General features: G+C 39.5%; 1 protein-coding gene across 2 annotated transcripts in view; it reads right to left on the bottom strand.

Moving 5' to 3' along the window:
- The window catches only part of tax1bp1a (Tax1 (human T-cell leukemia virus type I) binding protein 1a), a 19422-nt gene extending 15414 nt beyond the window's left edge, over nt 1–4008 (bottom strand). The window contains exons 1-3 of one of the 2 annotated variants that reach the window (XM_053493343.1): nt 3891–4008; nt 2265–2371; nt 1950–2168 (exon numbers count right to left, since the gene is read on the bottom strand). In XM_053493343.1, the coding sequence (XP_053349318.1) occupies nt 1950–2141 (192 nt within the window). In that variant the 5' untranslated portion in view covers nt 2142–2168; nt 2265–2371; nt 3891–4008. The remainder of the gene's footprint in view (nt 1–1949; nt 2169–2264; nt 2372–3890) is intronic. The other variant, XM_053493342.1, reaches the window with a different exon arrangement.
- Between the last annotated feature and the right edge of the window lie 15765 nt (nt 4009–19773).

Genomic DNA, 19773 nt, shown 5'->3' with positions numbered 1-19773 from the left:
GTGTGTGTGTGTACCCTGGCTATGTAGGAGCCTGTTTAATTTGTAATACACTCAGTATGTCAGTCACAGTACACTCCTTAAAGACACAGTGCATACGACTTGTGTAAATAAAAATATAGTTGAGCTGCATTTGACCCCCTGAAGGCAGAACCGAGGACCCATGAAGTGACGACAGGAGCGGTAAAAACCAGGCAGAGCTTCACCAGGGAACAAACCGGTCATGTCTGTGTGTTCCAGTCACTGACTTATTATTCAGAATATTAAAAACAACGATTTAATGTCTGATTGTGTGAGTTAGACGAAAGCATTACTCATGTCCCTGTAATTCCTGCACCATTCACCCGATTCTCATGAAAGTGCATTTCTAATATTTAATGTTATCCCATACATCCCGTACAAGACACGAAGGGTCACTATGGTTTATGTGCCCGGGGAGAGTGTATAGAGCGTCTGTATCAAAACCTCCCTGTCAGGACATCAGAGGGACAGGAAGATAGTTTTTTTTTTTAGCAAAAGAGCTTGTAGCTACTTCTCATTAATCAGGTTATTACATACAGGCACTAACAACTGTATTTAGTGTATAAAGTGTTTATTTGGAGGAGGCAGAATGGAAACTCCTGTCACCACTTGCTAGTAGTTAATTTCCTGTTTCTTATAAAAACACAACAGCACACACACACACACACACACACACACACACACACATATACACACATATACACGCACCGTCAGAGAACCTCCGGCATAAAACAGCTCTCCTGCAGTGTTTTTGAATTTTGCTAATGTTTATGCTTTCACTTGTGTGTGTGTGTGTGTGTGTGTGTGTGTGTGTGTGTGTGTGCGCGCGCGCACACATTGTTCCTTGGGTTCACCATAAATTAAGTACATCGTGCATACAGTTTAATATTTCATATTTTTCTAGTTCGAACTAGAATAAAAACATGACCATGTGACCACTCTAGTTTCTCTCCGGTTTCCTTCTAAAAATGCTGGTTAAGATCTGCTTTACTCTAAATTGCGCCTTGGTTTGGATGAGTGTGTGTGTGTTCGTGCACTTAAATGGGTTGGTCCACACCCAGCGTGCCTGCTGATCCACCTGGTGGCTTGGGTCTGTTCAGTAGGTACCGTACTGCCTTACATGGTCCATACCCCAATTTAAAGAGCGAATGCTCTTTTTCCATAATAGAATGAAGTTTGTTAAATGCAAGAGTGAAGAACAAACAGATAAGAGTTAGAACAGCGATAAACTAACAATTAAAAGAACATGTAACAGCTACATAACGCAGCACAGACCTCAGGATTCTGCTTCCTCTAACACTCAATTAACTCCCATAGGAAATGCCTGCCACCTGCAGCTAGAAAAGACACACATATGTGCGTGCGCGCGCACACACACACACACACAAACACACCAATTAACCCGAGTGTCCCAGCTCAAAGCCATCACCATCAAAAGACTAATACTGTGTGGATTAACCATGTATTTCCTAATCACTTTTCCTCCCATTAACCTCTCGGCGTATCCCGGCTTTGTCAGATCTGGTTGATTTGAAGTTAGTTTTTTTACGCTGTCTATAAACTGTGGCTTTAACCTCACAAGATGCAGAGTTTCCACTCATCAATCGCAATTTAATTAGGCGTACGATTAAATGCGTTAATGAAAGTGGGACCGTACGCTGGTGTGTAGAGCGAGAGAGAGAGAGAGAGGATGGGAAATGAGGGGAAGGGGCAGAGATAACAAAAACCGTTACCAGCTGCAGTGCCCAGGGACATGGAATAAAGTTCACACTTGTGTTGTGTTAAAAAAAACAGACCTGTTGAACAGACGGAGAGAAAGAGAGAGAGAGAGAGAGAGAGAGAGAGAGAGAGAGAGGGGGGGGGGGGGGGGGGGGGACGAGTCTGGTTTTGAGAGTGCATTGGAAGACGTGTGTGTGTGTGTGCACGCTAACCTTAAAGATGCCAACCCAGTCTTTGGGGTGTGGGGTGATAAAAGGTGTGAGCGTGTAGTGGCACTCCAGTGCTGCCTGAGGCAGGAAGCTCTTTCCCACATTCTGGAAGATGACATGGGCAAAGTTGGACGTCTCCATGACCGAAGCTCCGCCTCCACCTGGAGCTACTGCTGTGTCACTGCCTGATGACATCGTACACGTCTGTGGATGATGGTCTACCTACATAAAGAAAGACGCAGAGACACACACAGCACTGCAGATAAATTCACATACACCATGCAGACAAAAGTATGTGCACCCCTGATCATCACACACCTGGTTCTACTGTGGTACTGATCCCGAAGATCAATAAAGATCAATAAAAGGATCTCTCTCTCTTTCTTTCTCTCCCTCTCCATCTATCCACACTGTTATTATAAACACTGGAATCATACAGATGTACAGAATCTTTTTTTATTAGACAAGTATATTAAACAAATATTTTTGAACTACTGCTGAGAGAAGAATGTGCTTATTCCTTTTAAACGTTTTTTTTAATATTATACCCCCCTTTCTTTCTCTGCCATTTCATTAGGGACATCTTTATACCTGCTCACTGATGCAGGTGGCAGCCACACTAACTATATAAATAAAATAAATGTTTTGTCCATACATCGGTCAGAATTCTATCTTTCAGCGATATCTTTACATTTTACACATTGGAGGACGAGAAACCAGGCTTAGATAAAAATTCTGCCTGGTCGTCTGTCTGTATGTCGGTCCAGTCGCAGGATCACACAAAACTGTCTGTACAGATTTTAATGAATGAAGTGGTATAAGTGAATTTTAACACGCTGGAGTCGTTTTAAGACAAAACTTCATCTTTATTCGATCTACTTTTTCCATTTCTCATCTGTGATTCACTCTCCGATTACCGAACAGGGAGTGTATTTGTCTGACCACCAAAGAAGGAAATATTAATGTAAACAAGGCGTAAGATACTCAACCTTACAGAATGTGATTTCTTTGTAGTAATAAGTTAGACAGAGAGTTCTGCTGTACAGAAAGACAGACAGACATGTACGTGGGCTTCAACCTCAAATAATAATAATATCATCGATTACATTAAAGATCAGATCAGATTATTATTAGCTTTAACCCTTTAACTGTTTCTACATACTCTTTTGCTGTTAGTAACGAGAAATAATGCTAGTACATGTTACGATACAAATACAGGTCAAGAGCTTCAGTTAATGTTCATGTCAAACATCAGCATGTGGGAAAAGAGTCTGATCTAGGATTCGACCCATGGCACGGTTGCTGCTGGTGTGATTATTAGACCTGCATGAGTGGACAGGTGTCTCAGTCAGAAGGTAAAACACCATCAGACAGGGTGTCTCTTATGATTATGATGAGTATTATAATTGCAGTATAATCTACATTCTACTTAAGAAACACACTACTGACCCCTCTCTCTCTCACACACACACACACACCTGTGTGTCATGACATCCCTGAGCAGATGAGATCAGACATGACGCTTAGGGAGGAGTCTAATACAGAAGCTGCCACAAATCTGTTCAACTGATCTGGAAACATCCTTAGATGTTCAGACCTGACTGTGATGAGAGGACCATGCGTGCAGCGCGTGCAGGGCGTGCAGCGCGTACCCGAGTCCCCTGGTGCGCGCTCCTGCTGAATGACACCCTTAATAACACAACGATGCGGTGTGACACCCGCACATGTGAGCTAACCCCACCGTGCCGCAGTGTGTCTGAGATGCGCGTCCTGACAGAATTCACCGACACGGTAACGGGGAACGGACAGCAGCTCGCGCCCTACAAAGTGAGCCGCGCTGTGTCATGCTAACAGGGCTAACAGGCTAGCCTCAGCCACACAGCGCACGCGCGTCTCCATCAGCAGCACATTACCCCATTAATTTAGTGAGTGAACAGTGTGTACCTCTACTCCATGTCTGCCGAAGCGCAGCGGTTTCTGAATGAGCTAAGGCGTTAGCTGTTAGCAAGCCGTGAGCCTGAGATTGACAGCTTCTTCCCTGGTCAACATATCAGTGCTGGACTCTTTGTGACGTCATTTCCTGTCTTGCGGCTTCTGCGTCGTGATTGGTCTTCACCGGTCCGTCCGAATCGTGTAGTGCGCATGTGCTAATTGGTTCCGTTTGGATCTTAGGACCCATTCAAAGACAATGTTTAGTAGAAAGTTTAGTACTATTACTGTAAGTGATTCACAAAAAATATTATATATACTCTACAGCCCAAAAGTATGTGCACCCCTGACCAGCACACCCATATATAGTGAGTAATAATAACCCACAATAATATACAGTGCCCGATAATGTAAATGGCCATTTCTCATTTCATTTTTTTGTTTCATATTTTTCTCACTAAAATGTTTCAGTATTGTTTGTTTAATATAATAATAATATTATATTAAATGGACAAGATAATCTGAGTAAATACAAAATACAGTTTTTAAATGATTTTATTTATTAATGGAAAGAGACTGTCCAAGCCCACCTGTCCCTATGTGAAAAAGTAATTACTACATCTAAAGAACTGCAGGTCTTAATCACCTCACTTAAACTCACTGTTCGTGATTCAAGAATAAAAAAGAGACTGGGCGCTAAAATGGCGTCCATCGAACAGTTCCAAGGTGAAGCCCCGCTAACCAAATAAGAACACAAAGGCTCATCTCGTCTCACCTCAGGATGTTCTGCCAAAAAACATCTGGATTATCCCCAAGACTTTTGGGCAAATGTTTTGTGGACTGATGAGACAAAACTTTTACTTTTAGGAAGTTGCGTAAAACTAACACAGTGTTTCATAAAAGAACATTATACCAACAGTCTCACATGGTGGTGGTAGTGTGATGGTCATAATTGATAGAACCATGAATTCTACTCTTTACCAGAAAATCCTGGTGGAGAATGCCCGGCCATCAGTTTGTGACCTCAGGCTCAAGCTCACTTGGGTTATACAGCAGGACAGCAATCCAAAACACACCAAAAAGTACACCACTAAATGGCTAAAAAAAACTAGACCAAGTTAAGGTTTAGAAGCCGCCTAGTTAAAGTCCAGACTTAAATCTGAGTTCATGCTTAAAACCCATCCAATGTGTTTAAATTTAAACAAATCTGCATAGTAGAGTGGAGTGACTGCATTACTTCCCATTTCCTCCTACTATTTGTGCTTTCTTCTGGCTCTCCCTTTTAGTTATGATGTCATAGTTAGTCCTTCTAGAGTCCCTGCTTGCACTCTGCACTAAATATACATTAACCTTATACATTATGTGACTGTGAACAGACCTAACTTATCTCTACTTCTCTTCTCTTCTCTTTTCTTCTCTTCTCTTCTTGTCTCTTTTTGATGAGCTACACATGGCACTCCTGAGCTGTCAGTGATCCAAACCAGTGGCTGTTTTGTGACAATGACCATAAAATTGAATTGAATTGAATAAATCTGAAACGGGACATTCACTGGGGATATACGGGTGTGATGGTCAGGGTTAAAACTTAAGTTGGCCTGTTGGTTTTATCAGCACTTCCAGGCACCAGTCTCCCTAGTCACTGCTGTGCAGGGGTGACATGTTACATCAGTTCATTTGTAACTGCATGTGAGCAAACATGGACTGCCCATATATACACTGAAGAAGAAGAGACATGGACTCATCACTACATGCTCCCTCAAGCGAACGTTTCCTTAAATCTGCCATTTAATATTTTTAAAGGGCAGAGAATGGAACAAAAACATCCTCAACCGCCAACTGAGAAAAAGTTAAAAAGTCGACCATCAGCTAAAAAATTCATTAATGCTTACAGTTATCTGGGATTCTCAAGGACCAGTATTGGAACATTATCAAGATAACTTTTGGATTAAACGCAGAAGACCGCTATCAAAGGGCGTCATGATCTTGCATGACGATGCACGTCCACACACTTTCAACACTCTGGGACAATTTGGTTTTGAGGTGTTGAAGCATTCTCATTATAGTCCTGATCTCACTTCATTGGACTTTTACCTGTTTGGTTCCCTGAAAGCAGGCCTACAAGGATGAAGACTCACTTCTGATGAAGCTTTTGTATTACCTCATTTAAAAACGTTTTTAGTCTGAGCTATTTGTGGCTCGCAGCTCAGACTAAAACATTTTTTAACGAGGTAATATAAAAGCTTTTTGACAGATAGACACAGTGTTTTAAAAAGCAAGCAGATAAAAAGCATGAGAATTGTTAAAAAATTTACATATTTGTCTTTCCTAAAATTTTTAACTTGTTCTCAAACCAGTACAGGATAAGCCCATACCTAATAATCTGTGTTTTGTCCGAACCTCCTTTACAGGTGAATCACTCGCTCCTGAAGCAGGTTGAAGACTGCTGTAGATGTCCTCACACAGACATGCTAAGGACAACTGTTCTTTATTAGCTTTATTAGCTCAGCAAGACTGCACTTGCTAAGAAAAACCCTCAAATCTCATCAATAAACATTTGCTTTTTTACTATTAATTTAAAGTTAACATACTAATGAAATTATAAAAAATGATGCTTGTACTCATGGTCCTTTGACCGGATGCAACACTTTGTAAGCACGCTGTGTAAGACCATGTGTGTCTCATATTTACACTATCTGATGTGACAGAAAATGACAGTTTATAAAGCAGCTTTGTGATGATGTCTATTGGTTACAGTACTTTTCTTCTCAAAGTTACATAACAAATATAAAGATTCAACTAAAAAGAATTAAATCATATTTAAAGGGAATAAGCATTAGCATATTTAATAACATGTAACATAACATAACAACATATACAGTATATATACAGTATATAGAATATATAACATTTCTGATCTACTATTTTGTTCTTCCATCATATGAAATTCATATATATGTGGTAAAAAAAAAAAATGTATTTATAAAAAGGACCATAAAATCCAAGAAACTGGCTTAGGGTTGAAGTACGTAGGTTACTTTCCTATAGACCCAGACCCAGACCCAACCTACTGATGGCTGGCTGGATGTTTAATGATTGATGTCAGCAGACAGGCAGAAAGGGTTTAAAGAGAGAGAGGTATGTGAGTGTGTGCTCACAGGGACTCTTTACTACTCTAGCAGTGACAAGGATTTATGCAGTTTATCTGATTATGGCAAAAGAACAATAACTTCAAACAAGAAAATAATGTGCACAGGTATGTAAATTATTGTATATTCATTAATGTATTAATTATTGAACATGTATACAAAAGTGTGTATTTAATCAAAACACTATCTTCTAGGAGGTTTATGTCTTAATAAGAACCACGTGTCTCCAAAGTGAGAGGTCATGAACAGAACTCTTTCTTAAAGCCAAGTTGAACTTTTACATCTCTATTCTTTTCAAACATTCTTTTAGTAAATATGTATTCCAGCTTTCATTCACTTGAAAATTCTCTTTTTATTTCTAATGTACAGATCTGAAAAGATTTTATTAATCCAAATTAATTTTTTAAAACAGCATTTAAAAACACAAACATATCTCAAATACATTAGTTTTCACTATCCAGGCTGAGGCGCAGCTCACTGCAGTCGTTCCCATGAACAATCAGCAAATGGAACATCTGATCACTAAAAATCTACATCGCAGACTTACAGAAGGGACTCATCTGTGTGGCCTGTACACACACTCATTCACCAACACCACTTGCACATTACAGGAGCTCAGCTGGGAGTTATTGCCACGTTCCCTGTACAGTCCTGACCTCGCTCCAAGACATTTCCACATGTTTGGGTCATTAAAGAAGTAAACTTTCTACCTTGATGGTGTTCAAGCACTAGTGAAACACTGTGATAAGTGCATTAGTGTATCAGGGGATTATGTTATATCAGGAGTTTTTACTCTCAGGACTGTGTTCTGTTATTCTGTACAATCAAACGTCCCGCTTTGACTTGCACCCTTATTTTTTACACTTAGGTTAAATTTAATAAGGATAAATACATAAACCCAAGCAGCACATTACTAAACATTACCTGATATTTAAATCAGAAATATTTCTAGAAGGAGTCTAATGCTATAAGGAGCACACACCGTACTGTATGTCAGTGGAACCAAATGACACAGCAGCTGTCCAGAAGGTGGCAGTCTATCCACCTTGATGATAGCATAATGACATGCACAGATAGATAGATAGACAGATAGATGTAACCACATTAAAGTGCATAAACTATCTGTGTTTCTTTGTTCATGAACAGCTCTTTACTGCGTGTGTGAGAATTGGTGTGTGTTAAAGAGGCCTTTACTCACTTTTAGACCCAAGTGGTCTCTTGATAATTTTATTTTCTTGGGTGTTTTCTGTGTGCGTCACTAAGGTTTGGCATCACACACTGTGCTGCTCGAACGCTAGTCTCATAAAAAGAGCAAAACACCCTTTTTCTCTGCTGTCACTCTCTTTTTTCTTCTGCAGGCTAGATTCGTAATAAAACCTAACACACAAACCTCACAGTCTTCTGTCGCTGATTTGGACCCACAACAAACTCCACTGACGTCACACGTTCGTACACACATACACACGCTGCGAGACGTGGGCTTATGTGGCCATCGCCACGTCGAAAAACTACTCGGTTTGTTAATGATAATTACGCACATTCTCTTTTTAAAACTTTTTTTTTTCTGTACTTGTAGCCAAATTGTTTTTTCTCACACACTTGCTTTGATGGGAAAATTTAAGTTTCAAATGTGAATCAAGGGCAGCGTTCACTGCAATGTTTTGCCATTAAACTTATAGCAAAAGGCCTCTATAGGACACACGAACACGTGCTATTGTTCTTTCAGGAATGCTCTTGTTCTCGTTTTGTGCCGTCACACCACGCAAGATGTTCACATGTTTAGCCAAAACCCAGCAAGTGTAAATTAGTCACTCTTAACATCGACATTTAACCAATAAGACTTAATAATGCTTTTGTCTACACCCATAAACGGTTCCATCTGGAACTTTCTGTACTTGTGATTCGCCCCCTGTAGTTCTGGAAGATCTTACATGGACAAACTGCAGAATCACTTTCATGCTTCATCTTGTTCCTCTAATAAACTGTTAGTAAGGAGTAAGACTAACAGAGGTGTATTTAAACCTCACAGACCTGACGGTGATGTGTGTGTAAGCACACACTGCTCTTGTGTCTGTGTTTCATACTCAGTACCTACATCATCCCAATCTCACTCTCAGTATGGTCTCAAGGCTCTCACTCTTCACCCCATAATGCTCTCTCTCTCTCTCTCTCTCTCTCTCCTGACATGTCGACTTGAACCCAGCGATGTAGCTAATAATTCCTTTCAGTCAGAATGCTAAATAAAAGAAGCATGAATGTGTGATCTGCACAGTTATACAGATAATCAGAACTTCATTTATTTTCATTTCTAATTGAATTTAAACATCATTTACACATGGTCTTTCGTGAGCCTTCATAACGGCTCTAATCTGAGGTGCTGGTTGTTAATTGGTGATTTCTGAGGCTGGTGACTCTAAATGAACTTCTCCTCTGCAGCAAGACCAGTTTTGGTCTTGTTTTCCTGGGAAGGTCTTCATGAGAGACAGTTTCATGGAGCTTGATGGGTTTTACAAACACACTCGACACAATACTGTTCTTGCAGGAACTGTTCCAGAACAGCTGAGCTTCACATCTTAAAATAACAACTGACTATTACTGTTGTTGGCATTCCTTTATAAACTAATGTCATGTGTGTTACTGTATTTCATAGTTTGAAAAAAAAATCCAGTATTGTTCTAGAATTTAGGAAATAAATCACAAAAAAATATATTGAATAAGATGGTGTGTCGAAACGTTTGACCGGTACTGTAAGCACAATACAAATATGCAAATGCAAATTGAATGCCTGAGTAAAAGCACATGTAGCTGTGGAACAGTGTAGAAGAAATAAATAGACAAAATCGTCATGTTTGAATAAATGAGGATTAATGCAGTGAGCGTCCCTGAAATAATAGACTCTGTGGAAGGAGGAGAAGGAGTCCGGCTGACAGGCTCGTGACTGATGGAGAAATTTGCATAACAAGCTCTTATCCGGGAGGGGCAGGGGGACGGGGCAGTTGTGTGTGTCTGGGGAGAGGGCTGAACCTCTCCTCAACTCCAGATGGAAACAGACCCTCAGCAGCTGTTTAACTGGTGAGAGTGGGTGTGTCCGAATGAAAGAACAATCTTTATTTTTCAAGAAAAAATTTCATCACGGTTTTTTTTTTTTCATTGCTTATCATTTAGCAATGTGTGTGTGTGTGTGTGTGTGTGTGTGTGAAGATGTAATGTTTAACTAGTTATGTTCTTGGAAATGAAATGGTTGTGTTTTGTGTGTGATGGGGTGTGCGGTAATGACCCCTGCCAGGGAGGTCCCCTTCAAATCAAAACCCCCTTCTTCATGCCTCACTGTCTGACGTATGGTCCGATCCAAACACACTCTGGAGGTAGAATCACAGCATTAGAAATGTGAATGCAGAATCAGACAGGACTAGGTGTTGCTTTATTTTGAAGCTGAATTTAAATTTGATTCAGAAATGTAAATGAATCAGGCATCTAAAACTAGCACCTGGATAAGCATCACGCTTATGTAACGCTTTTGTCATTCCTTTCTTATCAAAATACTGCAGTCAGAGGATTTAGACGTCTTCTAAATGATTTGTACTGATGAGCTGACTTTTTGAATCCTTTAAGGTGCCAGAGTATTTTAGCTTTTTTTAAAATTATTATATTTGTGGAATAATTAAATCAGTTTGTCTCTTTATAAGTTTAAATTACAGATGTTCGGCTACATTCCAGGCAGCTGAACATTCTCTCTGCTTTACTGCTTTCCCACTGCATCACAAACCACAGCAACCGACACATGTGACCGGCGCCTGAGTTTATCACACCCGAGTTTAGATCATAGACTAACGTTGTTTGTTCAGTAGAAGTGATTATATCAGATTTTCATGTCCATGCACGATATTTTAATGAAGTGGTCTGTATTTTACTGCACACGCTGTGAACTGCTCCAGGGCTGCTCCCTCGAGACCGATTACTGCTCTGAGACAAGCGAGGTTTGAGGAGGTGATCTGGTGCAAATCTCTATTGTCTGTTTACAAAAGCAAGATCTAATCAATTCTGGCCATTTTGCAGTCAGATGTTAGGCTAGGAAGAGTATCGATGTAACTCAGGAGGCTTACTGATGGATCATTATCAGTGTGTGTGTGTGTGTGTGTGTGTATACTGTACATATCAGGAAAAGCAACAATTTAATCTTTTAGATGCATAATTAGTGTCAATAACTGCAGTGGCTTTATAATGATTTTTAAAGTTTAGTCATGATGGTGCAGAGACCTAACACAGTCTAATGCCAGAACATATTTGTTTATCAGTGGAAAAGTAAGTGTGTGTGTGTATGTGTGTGTGTGTGTACTGCTGCTGCACAACATAAAACACAACACAATGTAGTTTATAGATTGGTCTCTGTGGTGTCAAACATTATTATTTGTTTTACAGAGTGAAAAGCTTTTTATTTTAGTTGCGGCACATGTAAACAGGTAACATCCTTCACTTGTCAAGCAGATTTGAGCAATTTTGCAATAAATTTATTAGCATATTTGGCTCCTGCTAAAAGTGATAGTGATGACTTTGAAACATTTATCAAGCAAGGGTTTGTTTTTTTTTGTCGCTGTTGTGCACACATACACACATACCACACCGATCAATAGCTGAAAGAGTTAAATGACAAATTCGTGGCTAATTCCATGCTATTAAGGGAATTATTGATGATATGGACAACTACATTCCAAATCAATACAGACAGGCAGAAAGTCATAAACTAGCTCTCTCTTTTATCAGCTCCTTTATCTGGGTCTTTAATAATTAACTTCAGCATTATTAGCTCGTCAGTTAACATCCCCATCCTGTTTATACACAGAGGACACAAGTCACAAATAAGGGCCTTCTACTTCCAAGTGTTTCAACAGATATTTAATTAAACTCCTTATGAACAGACGGTGTGTCCATGTTATGTGTGTGTGCGTGTGTGTCTTTGTAGAGTATATGCTTTAAATACAGGACACTGGAGCAAATAAAGATTCATCTGAATTTTTCTGTTTTAATTACGTTCCGAGCGGACGACTCCCCGGACACGTCTGTGTTTGTCAACAGCTTGACAAGCACCAATTCAGTGTAGAACATTGCATGGTTTAACGTGATTGGCCATGCATGCTTCTGTCAGGACAGGGCGTCTAATTGAACATGATAAAGTGTAAAGTTAAATACCCCATCAAGCTGTCACTTACACCCCAGGGGACATGTAGACTTATGGGGGCGTAGCATCTCAGGTCCAGCTGTCGTATACAACAATGGCTGTGTAGAAAGAAGAAGTGGACAATAGACGTTTGTCCTCAGGGACTTGTGTGATGAATTGACATCAATATTTCGATATTTCTGTGTGTACCATCCCTCTGGTACACACAGAAACACACTGTACACCCAAACACAAACTGGATATTTGTGAGTATTGCTGTTTTCTGTTGTGGAACTTAAGCAAAGAGACACAGAGTGATATTTTTTGTCAATACTGTACTAGAAAGGAGTAGTGCTGTTGATTAAATCAACTTTGTTAATTTTACTTTACAGTTCCTTAGTAAGTTTATCTGTTATATAACATTACTGCTGTTTGAAATATGTTACATAGTATATCACATCAAGGCTTAATAACCAAGGGTGTAAGATTTAGATTTATGCAAGCCAGGCAATTTTTTTTTAAAGTACACATTTTTGGCATTTCCAATATTCAAACACTAACTGTAAAGATACAGACAGTTAAGTGAAACACATCAGCAGTTTGTGTAGTACAGATCAAATGGGCTATTGAGGTAAATTGAGTTAAATCACAAGTAACCTGATGTGGTTCACTTACACAAACAATTATGGATTCTAATTATCATGGTGCCTGTAGTTCTGCTTTGTTCCCTACAGCCATAAGTATATTATAATATTTTACAGTATTTTATAATTAGTGTCTCCCCCTTGAAAATAAACATCAGTGACTGTCTCCTGTGGATATGGACAAACACTTACAAAGCCCCTACTTGTGCCAAAATGACTAACTTGCAGCTGTTTGTAATAAATCAGTGAAACAAGAGTAATTTAAATAGCTCAACACAACTAATATAACAAGTGGTTTCTTCTTCTGAACTACAGTAGCAAAATTATTCAACCCCTTGATGAGAAACATTTTCGGTCTTAGTAGAAACTTCTTTAGCTACAGTATTATGACCTGCTGCAAGCATGATGAATAGCCAGTAGCTATACATTAGACACTAGCTTCTGGCAGTGTTTCTGAGGAATCTTATCCCATTCGCCATGGGCAATGGTCTGTTTTGTTGGCCAGTTTTTTTGTTGTGATTTTCTATCATACCTCAGATATTCTTTACTAGATCTCAGTGCAGCTTTGGCACCATTGATCATTAGTATTCTACTTTACAGATTAGAAAATGTAGTAGGATTAAGGGAACAGCCCTCTCCTGGCTCAGATTCTATTTGACCGATGGTTATCAGATTTAAATGGTGATTATTCTGCCTGTTCTCTAGTTGAGTTTGGTGTTCCACATGGTTCAGTTTTAGGCCCACTGCTTTTTCCCCTTTACATGCTTCCTTAGGGCAACGTAATCCGTAAGCATGGTATTAGTTTTCATTGTTATGCTGACGACATACAGTTATGTCTCAGCAAAACCAGATGAGAAAAAACAGTTTGCTAAAGTTAAGCAATGCGTAAAGGATATAAAAGACTGGATGCTAATTAACTTCCTTCTGCTTAATCCTGATAAGACAGAAGTTCTAGTCATAGGACCGCATGCAGCTAGAAGCAAGATTTTTGATCACACTGTAACTTTAGATGGCCTTTCTGTTTTATCAAGTGCAACAGTAAGAGACCTCAGTGTGATTATAGATTCTAGTCTTTCATTTGAAGCTCATGTAGATAATATTACCAGGATAGAATTCTTTCACCTCAGAAATATTGCCAAGTTAAGGAATATATTGTTGCTAAACGATGCAGAAAAACTAGTTCATGCTTTTATCACCTCTAAGTTGGTCTATTGTCATGCCTAACTGTCTGGTTGTTCAACCACATGAGTATGTAGGTGGATAAACAAGCTTCAGCTAATGCAGCAGCAAAAGTCCTCACTAAAACCAGAAGATACAAAAACATTACCCCTATCTTATCTTTACTTTTTTGGCTCCCTGTAAAATTTCGCATCGATTTTAAAATACTACTTTTGAGATATAAAGCATTAAATGGTCTCGCACCGCAGTATCTGAGTAAACTGCTAGTGTCTTACAATCCACCACGGCCATTTCGATTAAAGGATTCAGGCTTCTTGTCAGTACCGTGTATTATGAAAACTACAACAGGGGGCGGAGCTTTTTCTTACAAAGCCCCAAAATCATGGAATAGTCTTCCAAATAGTGTTCAGGACACAGTCTCAGTGTTTAAGTCTAGGCTAAAAACCTATTTATTTAATCAAGCATTTTTATAAATAGATTTGCCTTGGGTAAAGTAGGAGATCTGGGGGACTCATGGAAGTAGAGTATTACAGTAAACTGGTATGTTTACATGCTGTCTTCCCCACTCTCATTGATCACTCAGGTTTGTTGACGGTGAGGTGATTGAGGGAGCCCTCATGTCAGTGTTTCCTTCTGGCTCTCCCTTTTAGTTATGCTGTTATAGTTAGTTTATAGTCTCTCTATATATGTAGCAGCTGTATATAGTCCTGCCGGAGTCTCTGCTTGCACTCTACACTTAATATACATTTACATTACATTATGTGACTGTGACCATACCTAACTGTTATCTCTCTTCTTCTGCTCTCCCCTCTCCTGTTCTCTCTCCCTCTCTCTCTCTTTCCCTCTCTCTGTCGAGCTACACATTTTGTTCCTGAACTGCCAATGATCCAGACTCCCTCTGTCCTCTGGACCTGTCTGACCCATCCTGGCCCGCTTCTGGTTGGAGATCTCGTCACATGGATGCCCCGTATGTCTCTTTGGGATGCGCCCGGTGTCTGGGAACGGTTTTACTCTACCATGAAGACGGTTCTGGCCTCGACTGATGTTGACAGCTGTTTCTCTGAGGACTTGACTTGGCTGCAGTTGCTCGATAGTTCCAGACTGAAATTTCCTGCAATTCTACCTAAGCCTCCAAAAACTACCTGAACTTCATATTAACATCAGTTAACATCAACTGTTATAGCTGATCACATAGTAACTCTGGATGAAATAAAAGTTCATGATGTGATTATTGATACGTCTTTCATTTGAAACTAATGTAGATAATTTTACTATGATAACCTTCTTTTATCTCAGAAATATTGTTAAGATAAGAAATATATTGCTCATTTAAATTTGCTCATGCTTTTGTCACGTCTATGATGGACTATTTTAATGCCATACTGTCTGGTTGTTCAACTAGGTGCACAAACAAGCTCCAGTTAGTCCAAAATTCATATGAGCATTCATATGAGAACATCACTCCTAGTTAATCCTGACTGCATTTGCTCCCAGTGAAATTTTGCATTGATTTTAAAATACTACTTTTGACCTATAAAACACGAAATAGTCTTGTGTCATGGTACCTGAATGAAATTCTAGTTGTTCATGATCTGCCATGCCTACTTCATTTTAAAGTGGCAGGCTATTTGTCTATACCTCATATAATGAAAACTACAGCAGGGACAGAGCCTTTTTCTACAAAGCCCCAAAGTTATGGAAAAGCCTTCCAATTAGTTCCTTACTGCCAAGCAGTTTCCTTTGGCAGGAGAAAGTTTCTTGAACAGTAGACCACTAGCTGCAGATTCAACAATGAATAGTTAGAGAGGTAAGGTTTTGCCAAACCTTCTATAGAGGTCTGCTATAGAAATCTTTGCAGCTCTTTGACAGTGACGGGCCATTTTAGATGGTTGCAACCTTGTCCTCATTCATGAATACCCCTTTGGCACTTACCTTACCTTACTTCACATGTAATTTCTGTGTGGACGAGGCAACTAGTTAACTAGGACATCAACTATGTACGCGTTTATGAATTTTCCCAACAGATGTCTTCGAGCACATCATTAGAAAGGGAACACAAGACCCCATTTGGCATTTCGCAGGACTCATACTGACCAGAGTTGTTGTTAAATGCTCTTTTTCACTTTCCCCCTCCTTTATAAGGGTGAGGTTGTAAGTGGTGAAAGTCTATGATGGTAAATATTTTGTCTTCTCTGAGTTGCATAATTAAAAGGACTCCCTATAAGCAGGGTTTTTTGTGGTCAACTTGCTAAATAAATAGCTGTGATATGTGTGGATAGGAACGTGAAGGACATTGATTTTCTGAACCAGGGGCGGACTGGGACCAAAAACTGGCCCTGGACTTCCTGGCCCACAGCAGCCCACATCATAATACATTGGCTCATTAATGTAGAAAAAAATTTTTAACACCAGTTACTAGTATAAAAATATAACACAATACAGAAATCAATACTAAACATTTTTAAAGTATCACTGCACATACACTCACCTAATACGGTGTTTGACCCCCTTTCACCTTCAGAACTGCGTTAATTCTATGTGGCATTGATTCAACAAGGTGCTGAAGGCATTCTTAGGAATGTTGGCCCATATTGATAGGATAGCATCTTGCAGTTGATGGAGATTTGTGGGATGCATATCTAGGGCATGAAGCTCCCATTTCACCACATCCCAAAGATGCTCTATTGGGTTGAGATCTGGTGATAGTGGGGGCCATTTTAGTACAGTGAACTCATTGTCATGTTCAAGAAACCAATTAGAAATGATTTGAGCTTTGTGACATGGTGCATTATCCTGCTGGAAGTAGCCATCAGAGGATGGGTACATGGTGGTCATAAAGGGATGGACATGGTCAGAAACAATGCTCAGGTAGCCCGTGGCATTTAAACTATGCCCAATTGGCACTAAGGGGCCTAAAGTGTGCCAAGAAAACATCCAGCACCATTACACCACCACCACCAGCCTGCACAGTGGTAACAAGGCATGATGAATCCATGTTCTCATTCTGTTTACGCCAAATTCTGACCCTACCATTTACATGTGTCAACAAACATCAAGACTCATTAGACCAGGCAACATTTTTCCAGTCTTTAACTGTCCAATTTTGGTGAGCTTGTGCAAATTGTAGCCTCTTTTTCCTATTTGTAGTGAAGATGAGTGGTACCCGGTGGGGTCTTCTGCTGTTGTAGCCCATCTGCCTCAAGGTTCTGCGTGTTGTGGCTTCACAAATGCTTTGCTGCATACCTCGTTGTAACGGAGTGGTTATTTCAGTCAATGTTGCTCATATCAGCTTGAATCAGTCGGCCCATTCTCCTCTGACCTCTAGCCTCAACAAGGCATTTTCGCCCACAGGACTGCCGCATACTGGATGTTTTTCCCTTTTTACACCATTCTTTGTAAACCCTAAAAATGGTTGTGCGTGAAAATCTCAGTAACTGAGCAGATTGTGAAATACTCAGACTGGCCCATCTGGCACCAACAACCATGCCACGCTCAAAATAGCTTAAATCACCTTTCTTTCCCCTTCTGACATTCAGTTTGGAGTTCAGGAGATTGTCTTGACCAGGACCACACCCCTAAATGCATTGAAGCAACTGCCATGTGATTGGTTGATTAGATAATTGCATTAATGAGCAATTGAAAAGGTGTTCCTAATAATCCTTTAGGTGAGTGTATATTGGGTCATATTAGTAAAACAAAGAAACCAAGAAAAGGACTTCAAGAAAAACAACATATAAAACTATAAAGACAATATTTTGTCTCACACTAGTAAACTAGTTACTTATTTTAATTATAATGGTAGTCAATATTAATTCGAAATAAGGCTGAGACATAATTCAAAACATTATTTTAAATTAATATTGTCTACCATAAGAATTACTAGCACGAGTTAATGCTGCTACTGATTTTTTTCCAGCTTACCTGTTCAGTTTGATTGCCATTCTTTTCACTTGGCTCTGGTAGATCATGGGAGAGGTGTTGGTCATCATCAGCAGGCACTGGTTCATCCTCACTGACCTGCTGCACTTACAGCTTACACTGATGAGTGGTATATCTTACACTGATGATTGGCATATCTTACACTGATGAGTGGTATATCCTACACTGCATCATGATGATACCCCCTGTGAAATGTTCATGATATTTCTCAAAAAAGGCCAATGTGTCTTTTCCTCATAAAGTGTTTAGGTGAAATTCTACCCGTACAAGTGTGACAAATATGCAAAATCAGAAAGGGGCAAATACTTTTTCATGGCACTGCACATGTAGTCAGATTGTTCCACTGGGATGCCAGGTGGAGTTATAGCACTTCAAAAACATACTAACTTTACACTGATGTGAATAACTTTGAATGATGAAACAAAAAATTTTAACACTCTTGTGACTCAATAAGTGACAATTCAAAGATCATGTTCCAACAGCCTGTAAATGATAAATTTTGGCAGTATTGTCTTGCATCTTTTAAAATAAATAAATAAATAAATCACAATAATGTCTCATTGTCCCAGAATGTCTCATTTTGCTGTCAAACTATTTATAAGCCTCCTGGGTCTCTGTGAGAATGGTACTAGTGGTCACTGAAAATATTGTCCTTATATGAAGTTTTATATGTTGTTTGTCTTATTGTTCTTTAGGACTTGTTCACACGGGCGTTAAGTTTTTGGATAAACGAACGTGCTCTGAACGTCCTAGACGTTTATGTTGTGTTTTGTAGTGGTGCTTAATTGACTTCTACACCGGCGTTCGTTTGTCTCCGTCTAACGTCAGCCTGCAGCCCCAACTGTAGTTTGTGTGTTAACCTGTGGGGGGCAGTGTGTCGGGAACTGGATATGAAAGGCCGCCGCTACCGGGTTCACTCTCTGACCGCACAACGTCGGATTAAAGGAAGTTTTTTTTTGTGGTTTAAAAAACATGCGAAAATTTCCGCGTAAGTTTTTTAACAATTATTTTATTTTATTTCGCCCTTTTCCGCACTTCCCTATGTATAGCATGTAGAATCATGGGATATATCCGGTCCTCAGAAGCGTAAAATGAACGCGCAGAAAACGAACTAGAAGCGGTTTCCTTGCGTTCGTTGGGTTTCGAACGCCAAGAAAAAGCTGCATGCAACGTTTTTTTTAATGCCGTATAAACGCGCAGCCGGACAAACGCATGTCCCAAAGCCCGTGTGAACACTCTCATTGACTCCTATGTGTAGAAAACACTCTGCGCTTGATCCGCGCTCACCTGACGCTACGAACGGAAAAAAACGCTCGATTTTAACGCCCGTGTGAACAAGGCCTTACTTTGTTTCTTTGTTTTATAAATATGACCCAATATATGTTCAGTGATCCCTTTTTTTTTATGTTATATTAATATACTAGTATGTGTGAATCTCCACTTTAATGAGCCAATGTATTATGAGGTGGGATGTGGTGGGCTGCTGGATCCTGGATCCAGCCTCGCTGTCCCTGACCAGTTATTGATAGCATTTCACAGCATTTACCTCAAAAGATTTTTCCTTCTTTTGCATGACTTTTAGCTCCACCTTTTCTTCTACCTCCTTTTCATTTATGGAAATTATTTTTAATTTTTTTAATAACAAACAGTCATTCAAATCCTTATACAGTATACAATAGGTTAAAAAGTCTGGCATTTTATACACAAGCACACAGATTGTCTACAGATGTTTTTTTTTTTTTTTTTTTTTTTTTTACAAAGATACCTATAAAATAGACTTTTATGGAATAATCAAGTGGGTTTGCACAGAAGTATTTGCATTTGTTTATGGCTAG

Source organism: Clarias gariepinus, chromosome 3 (assembly GCF_024256425.1).
Source record: "Clarias gariepinus isolate MV-2021 ecotype Netherlands chromosome 3, CGAR_prim_01v2, whole genome shotgun sequence".
Lineage (NCBI taxonomy): Eukaryota > Metazoa > Chordata > Actinopteri > Siluriformes > Clariidae > Clarias > Clarias gariepinus.
Note: the sequence above shows the minus strand (reverse complement) of the source record. Positions and strands in the feature narration are given on the sequence as shown.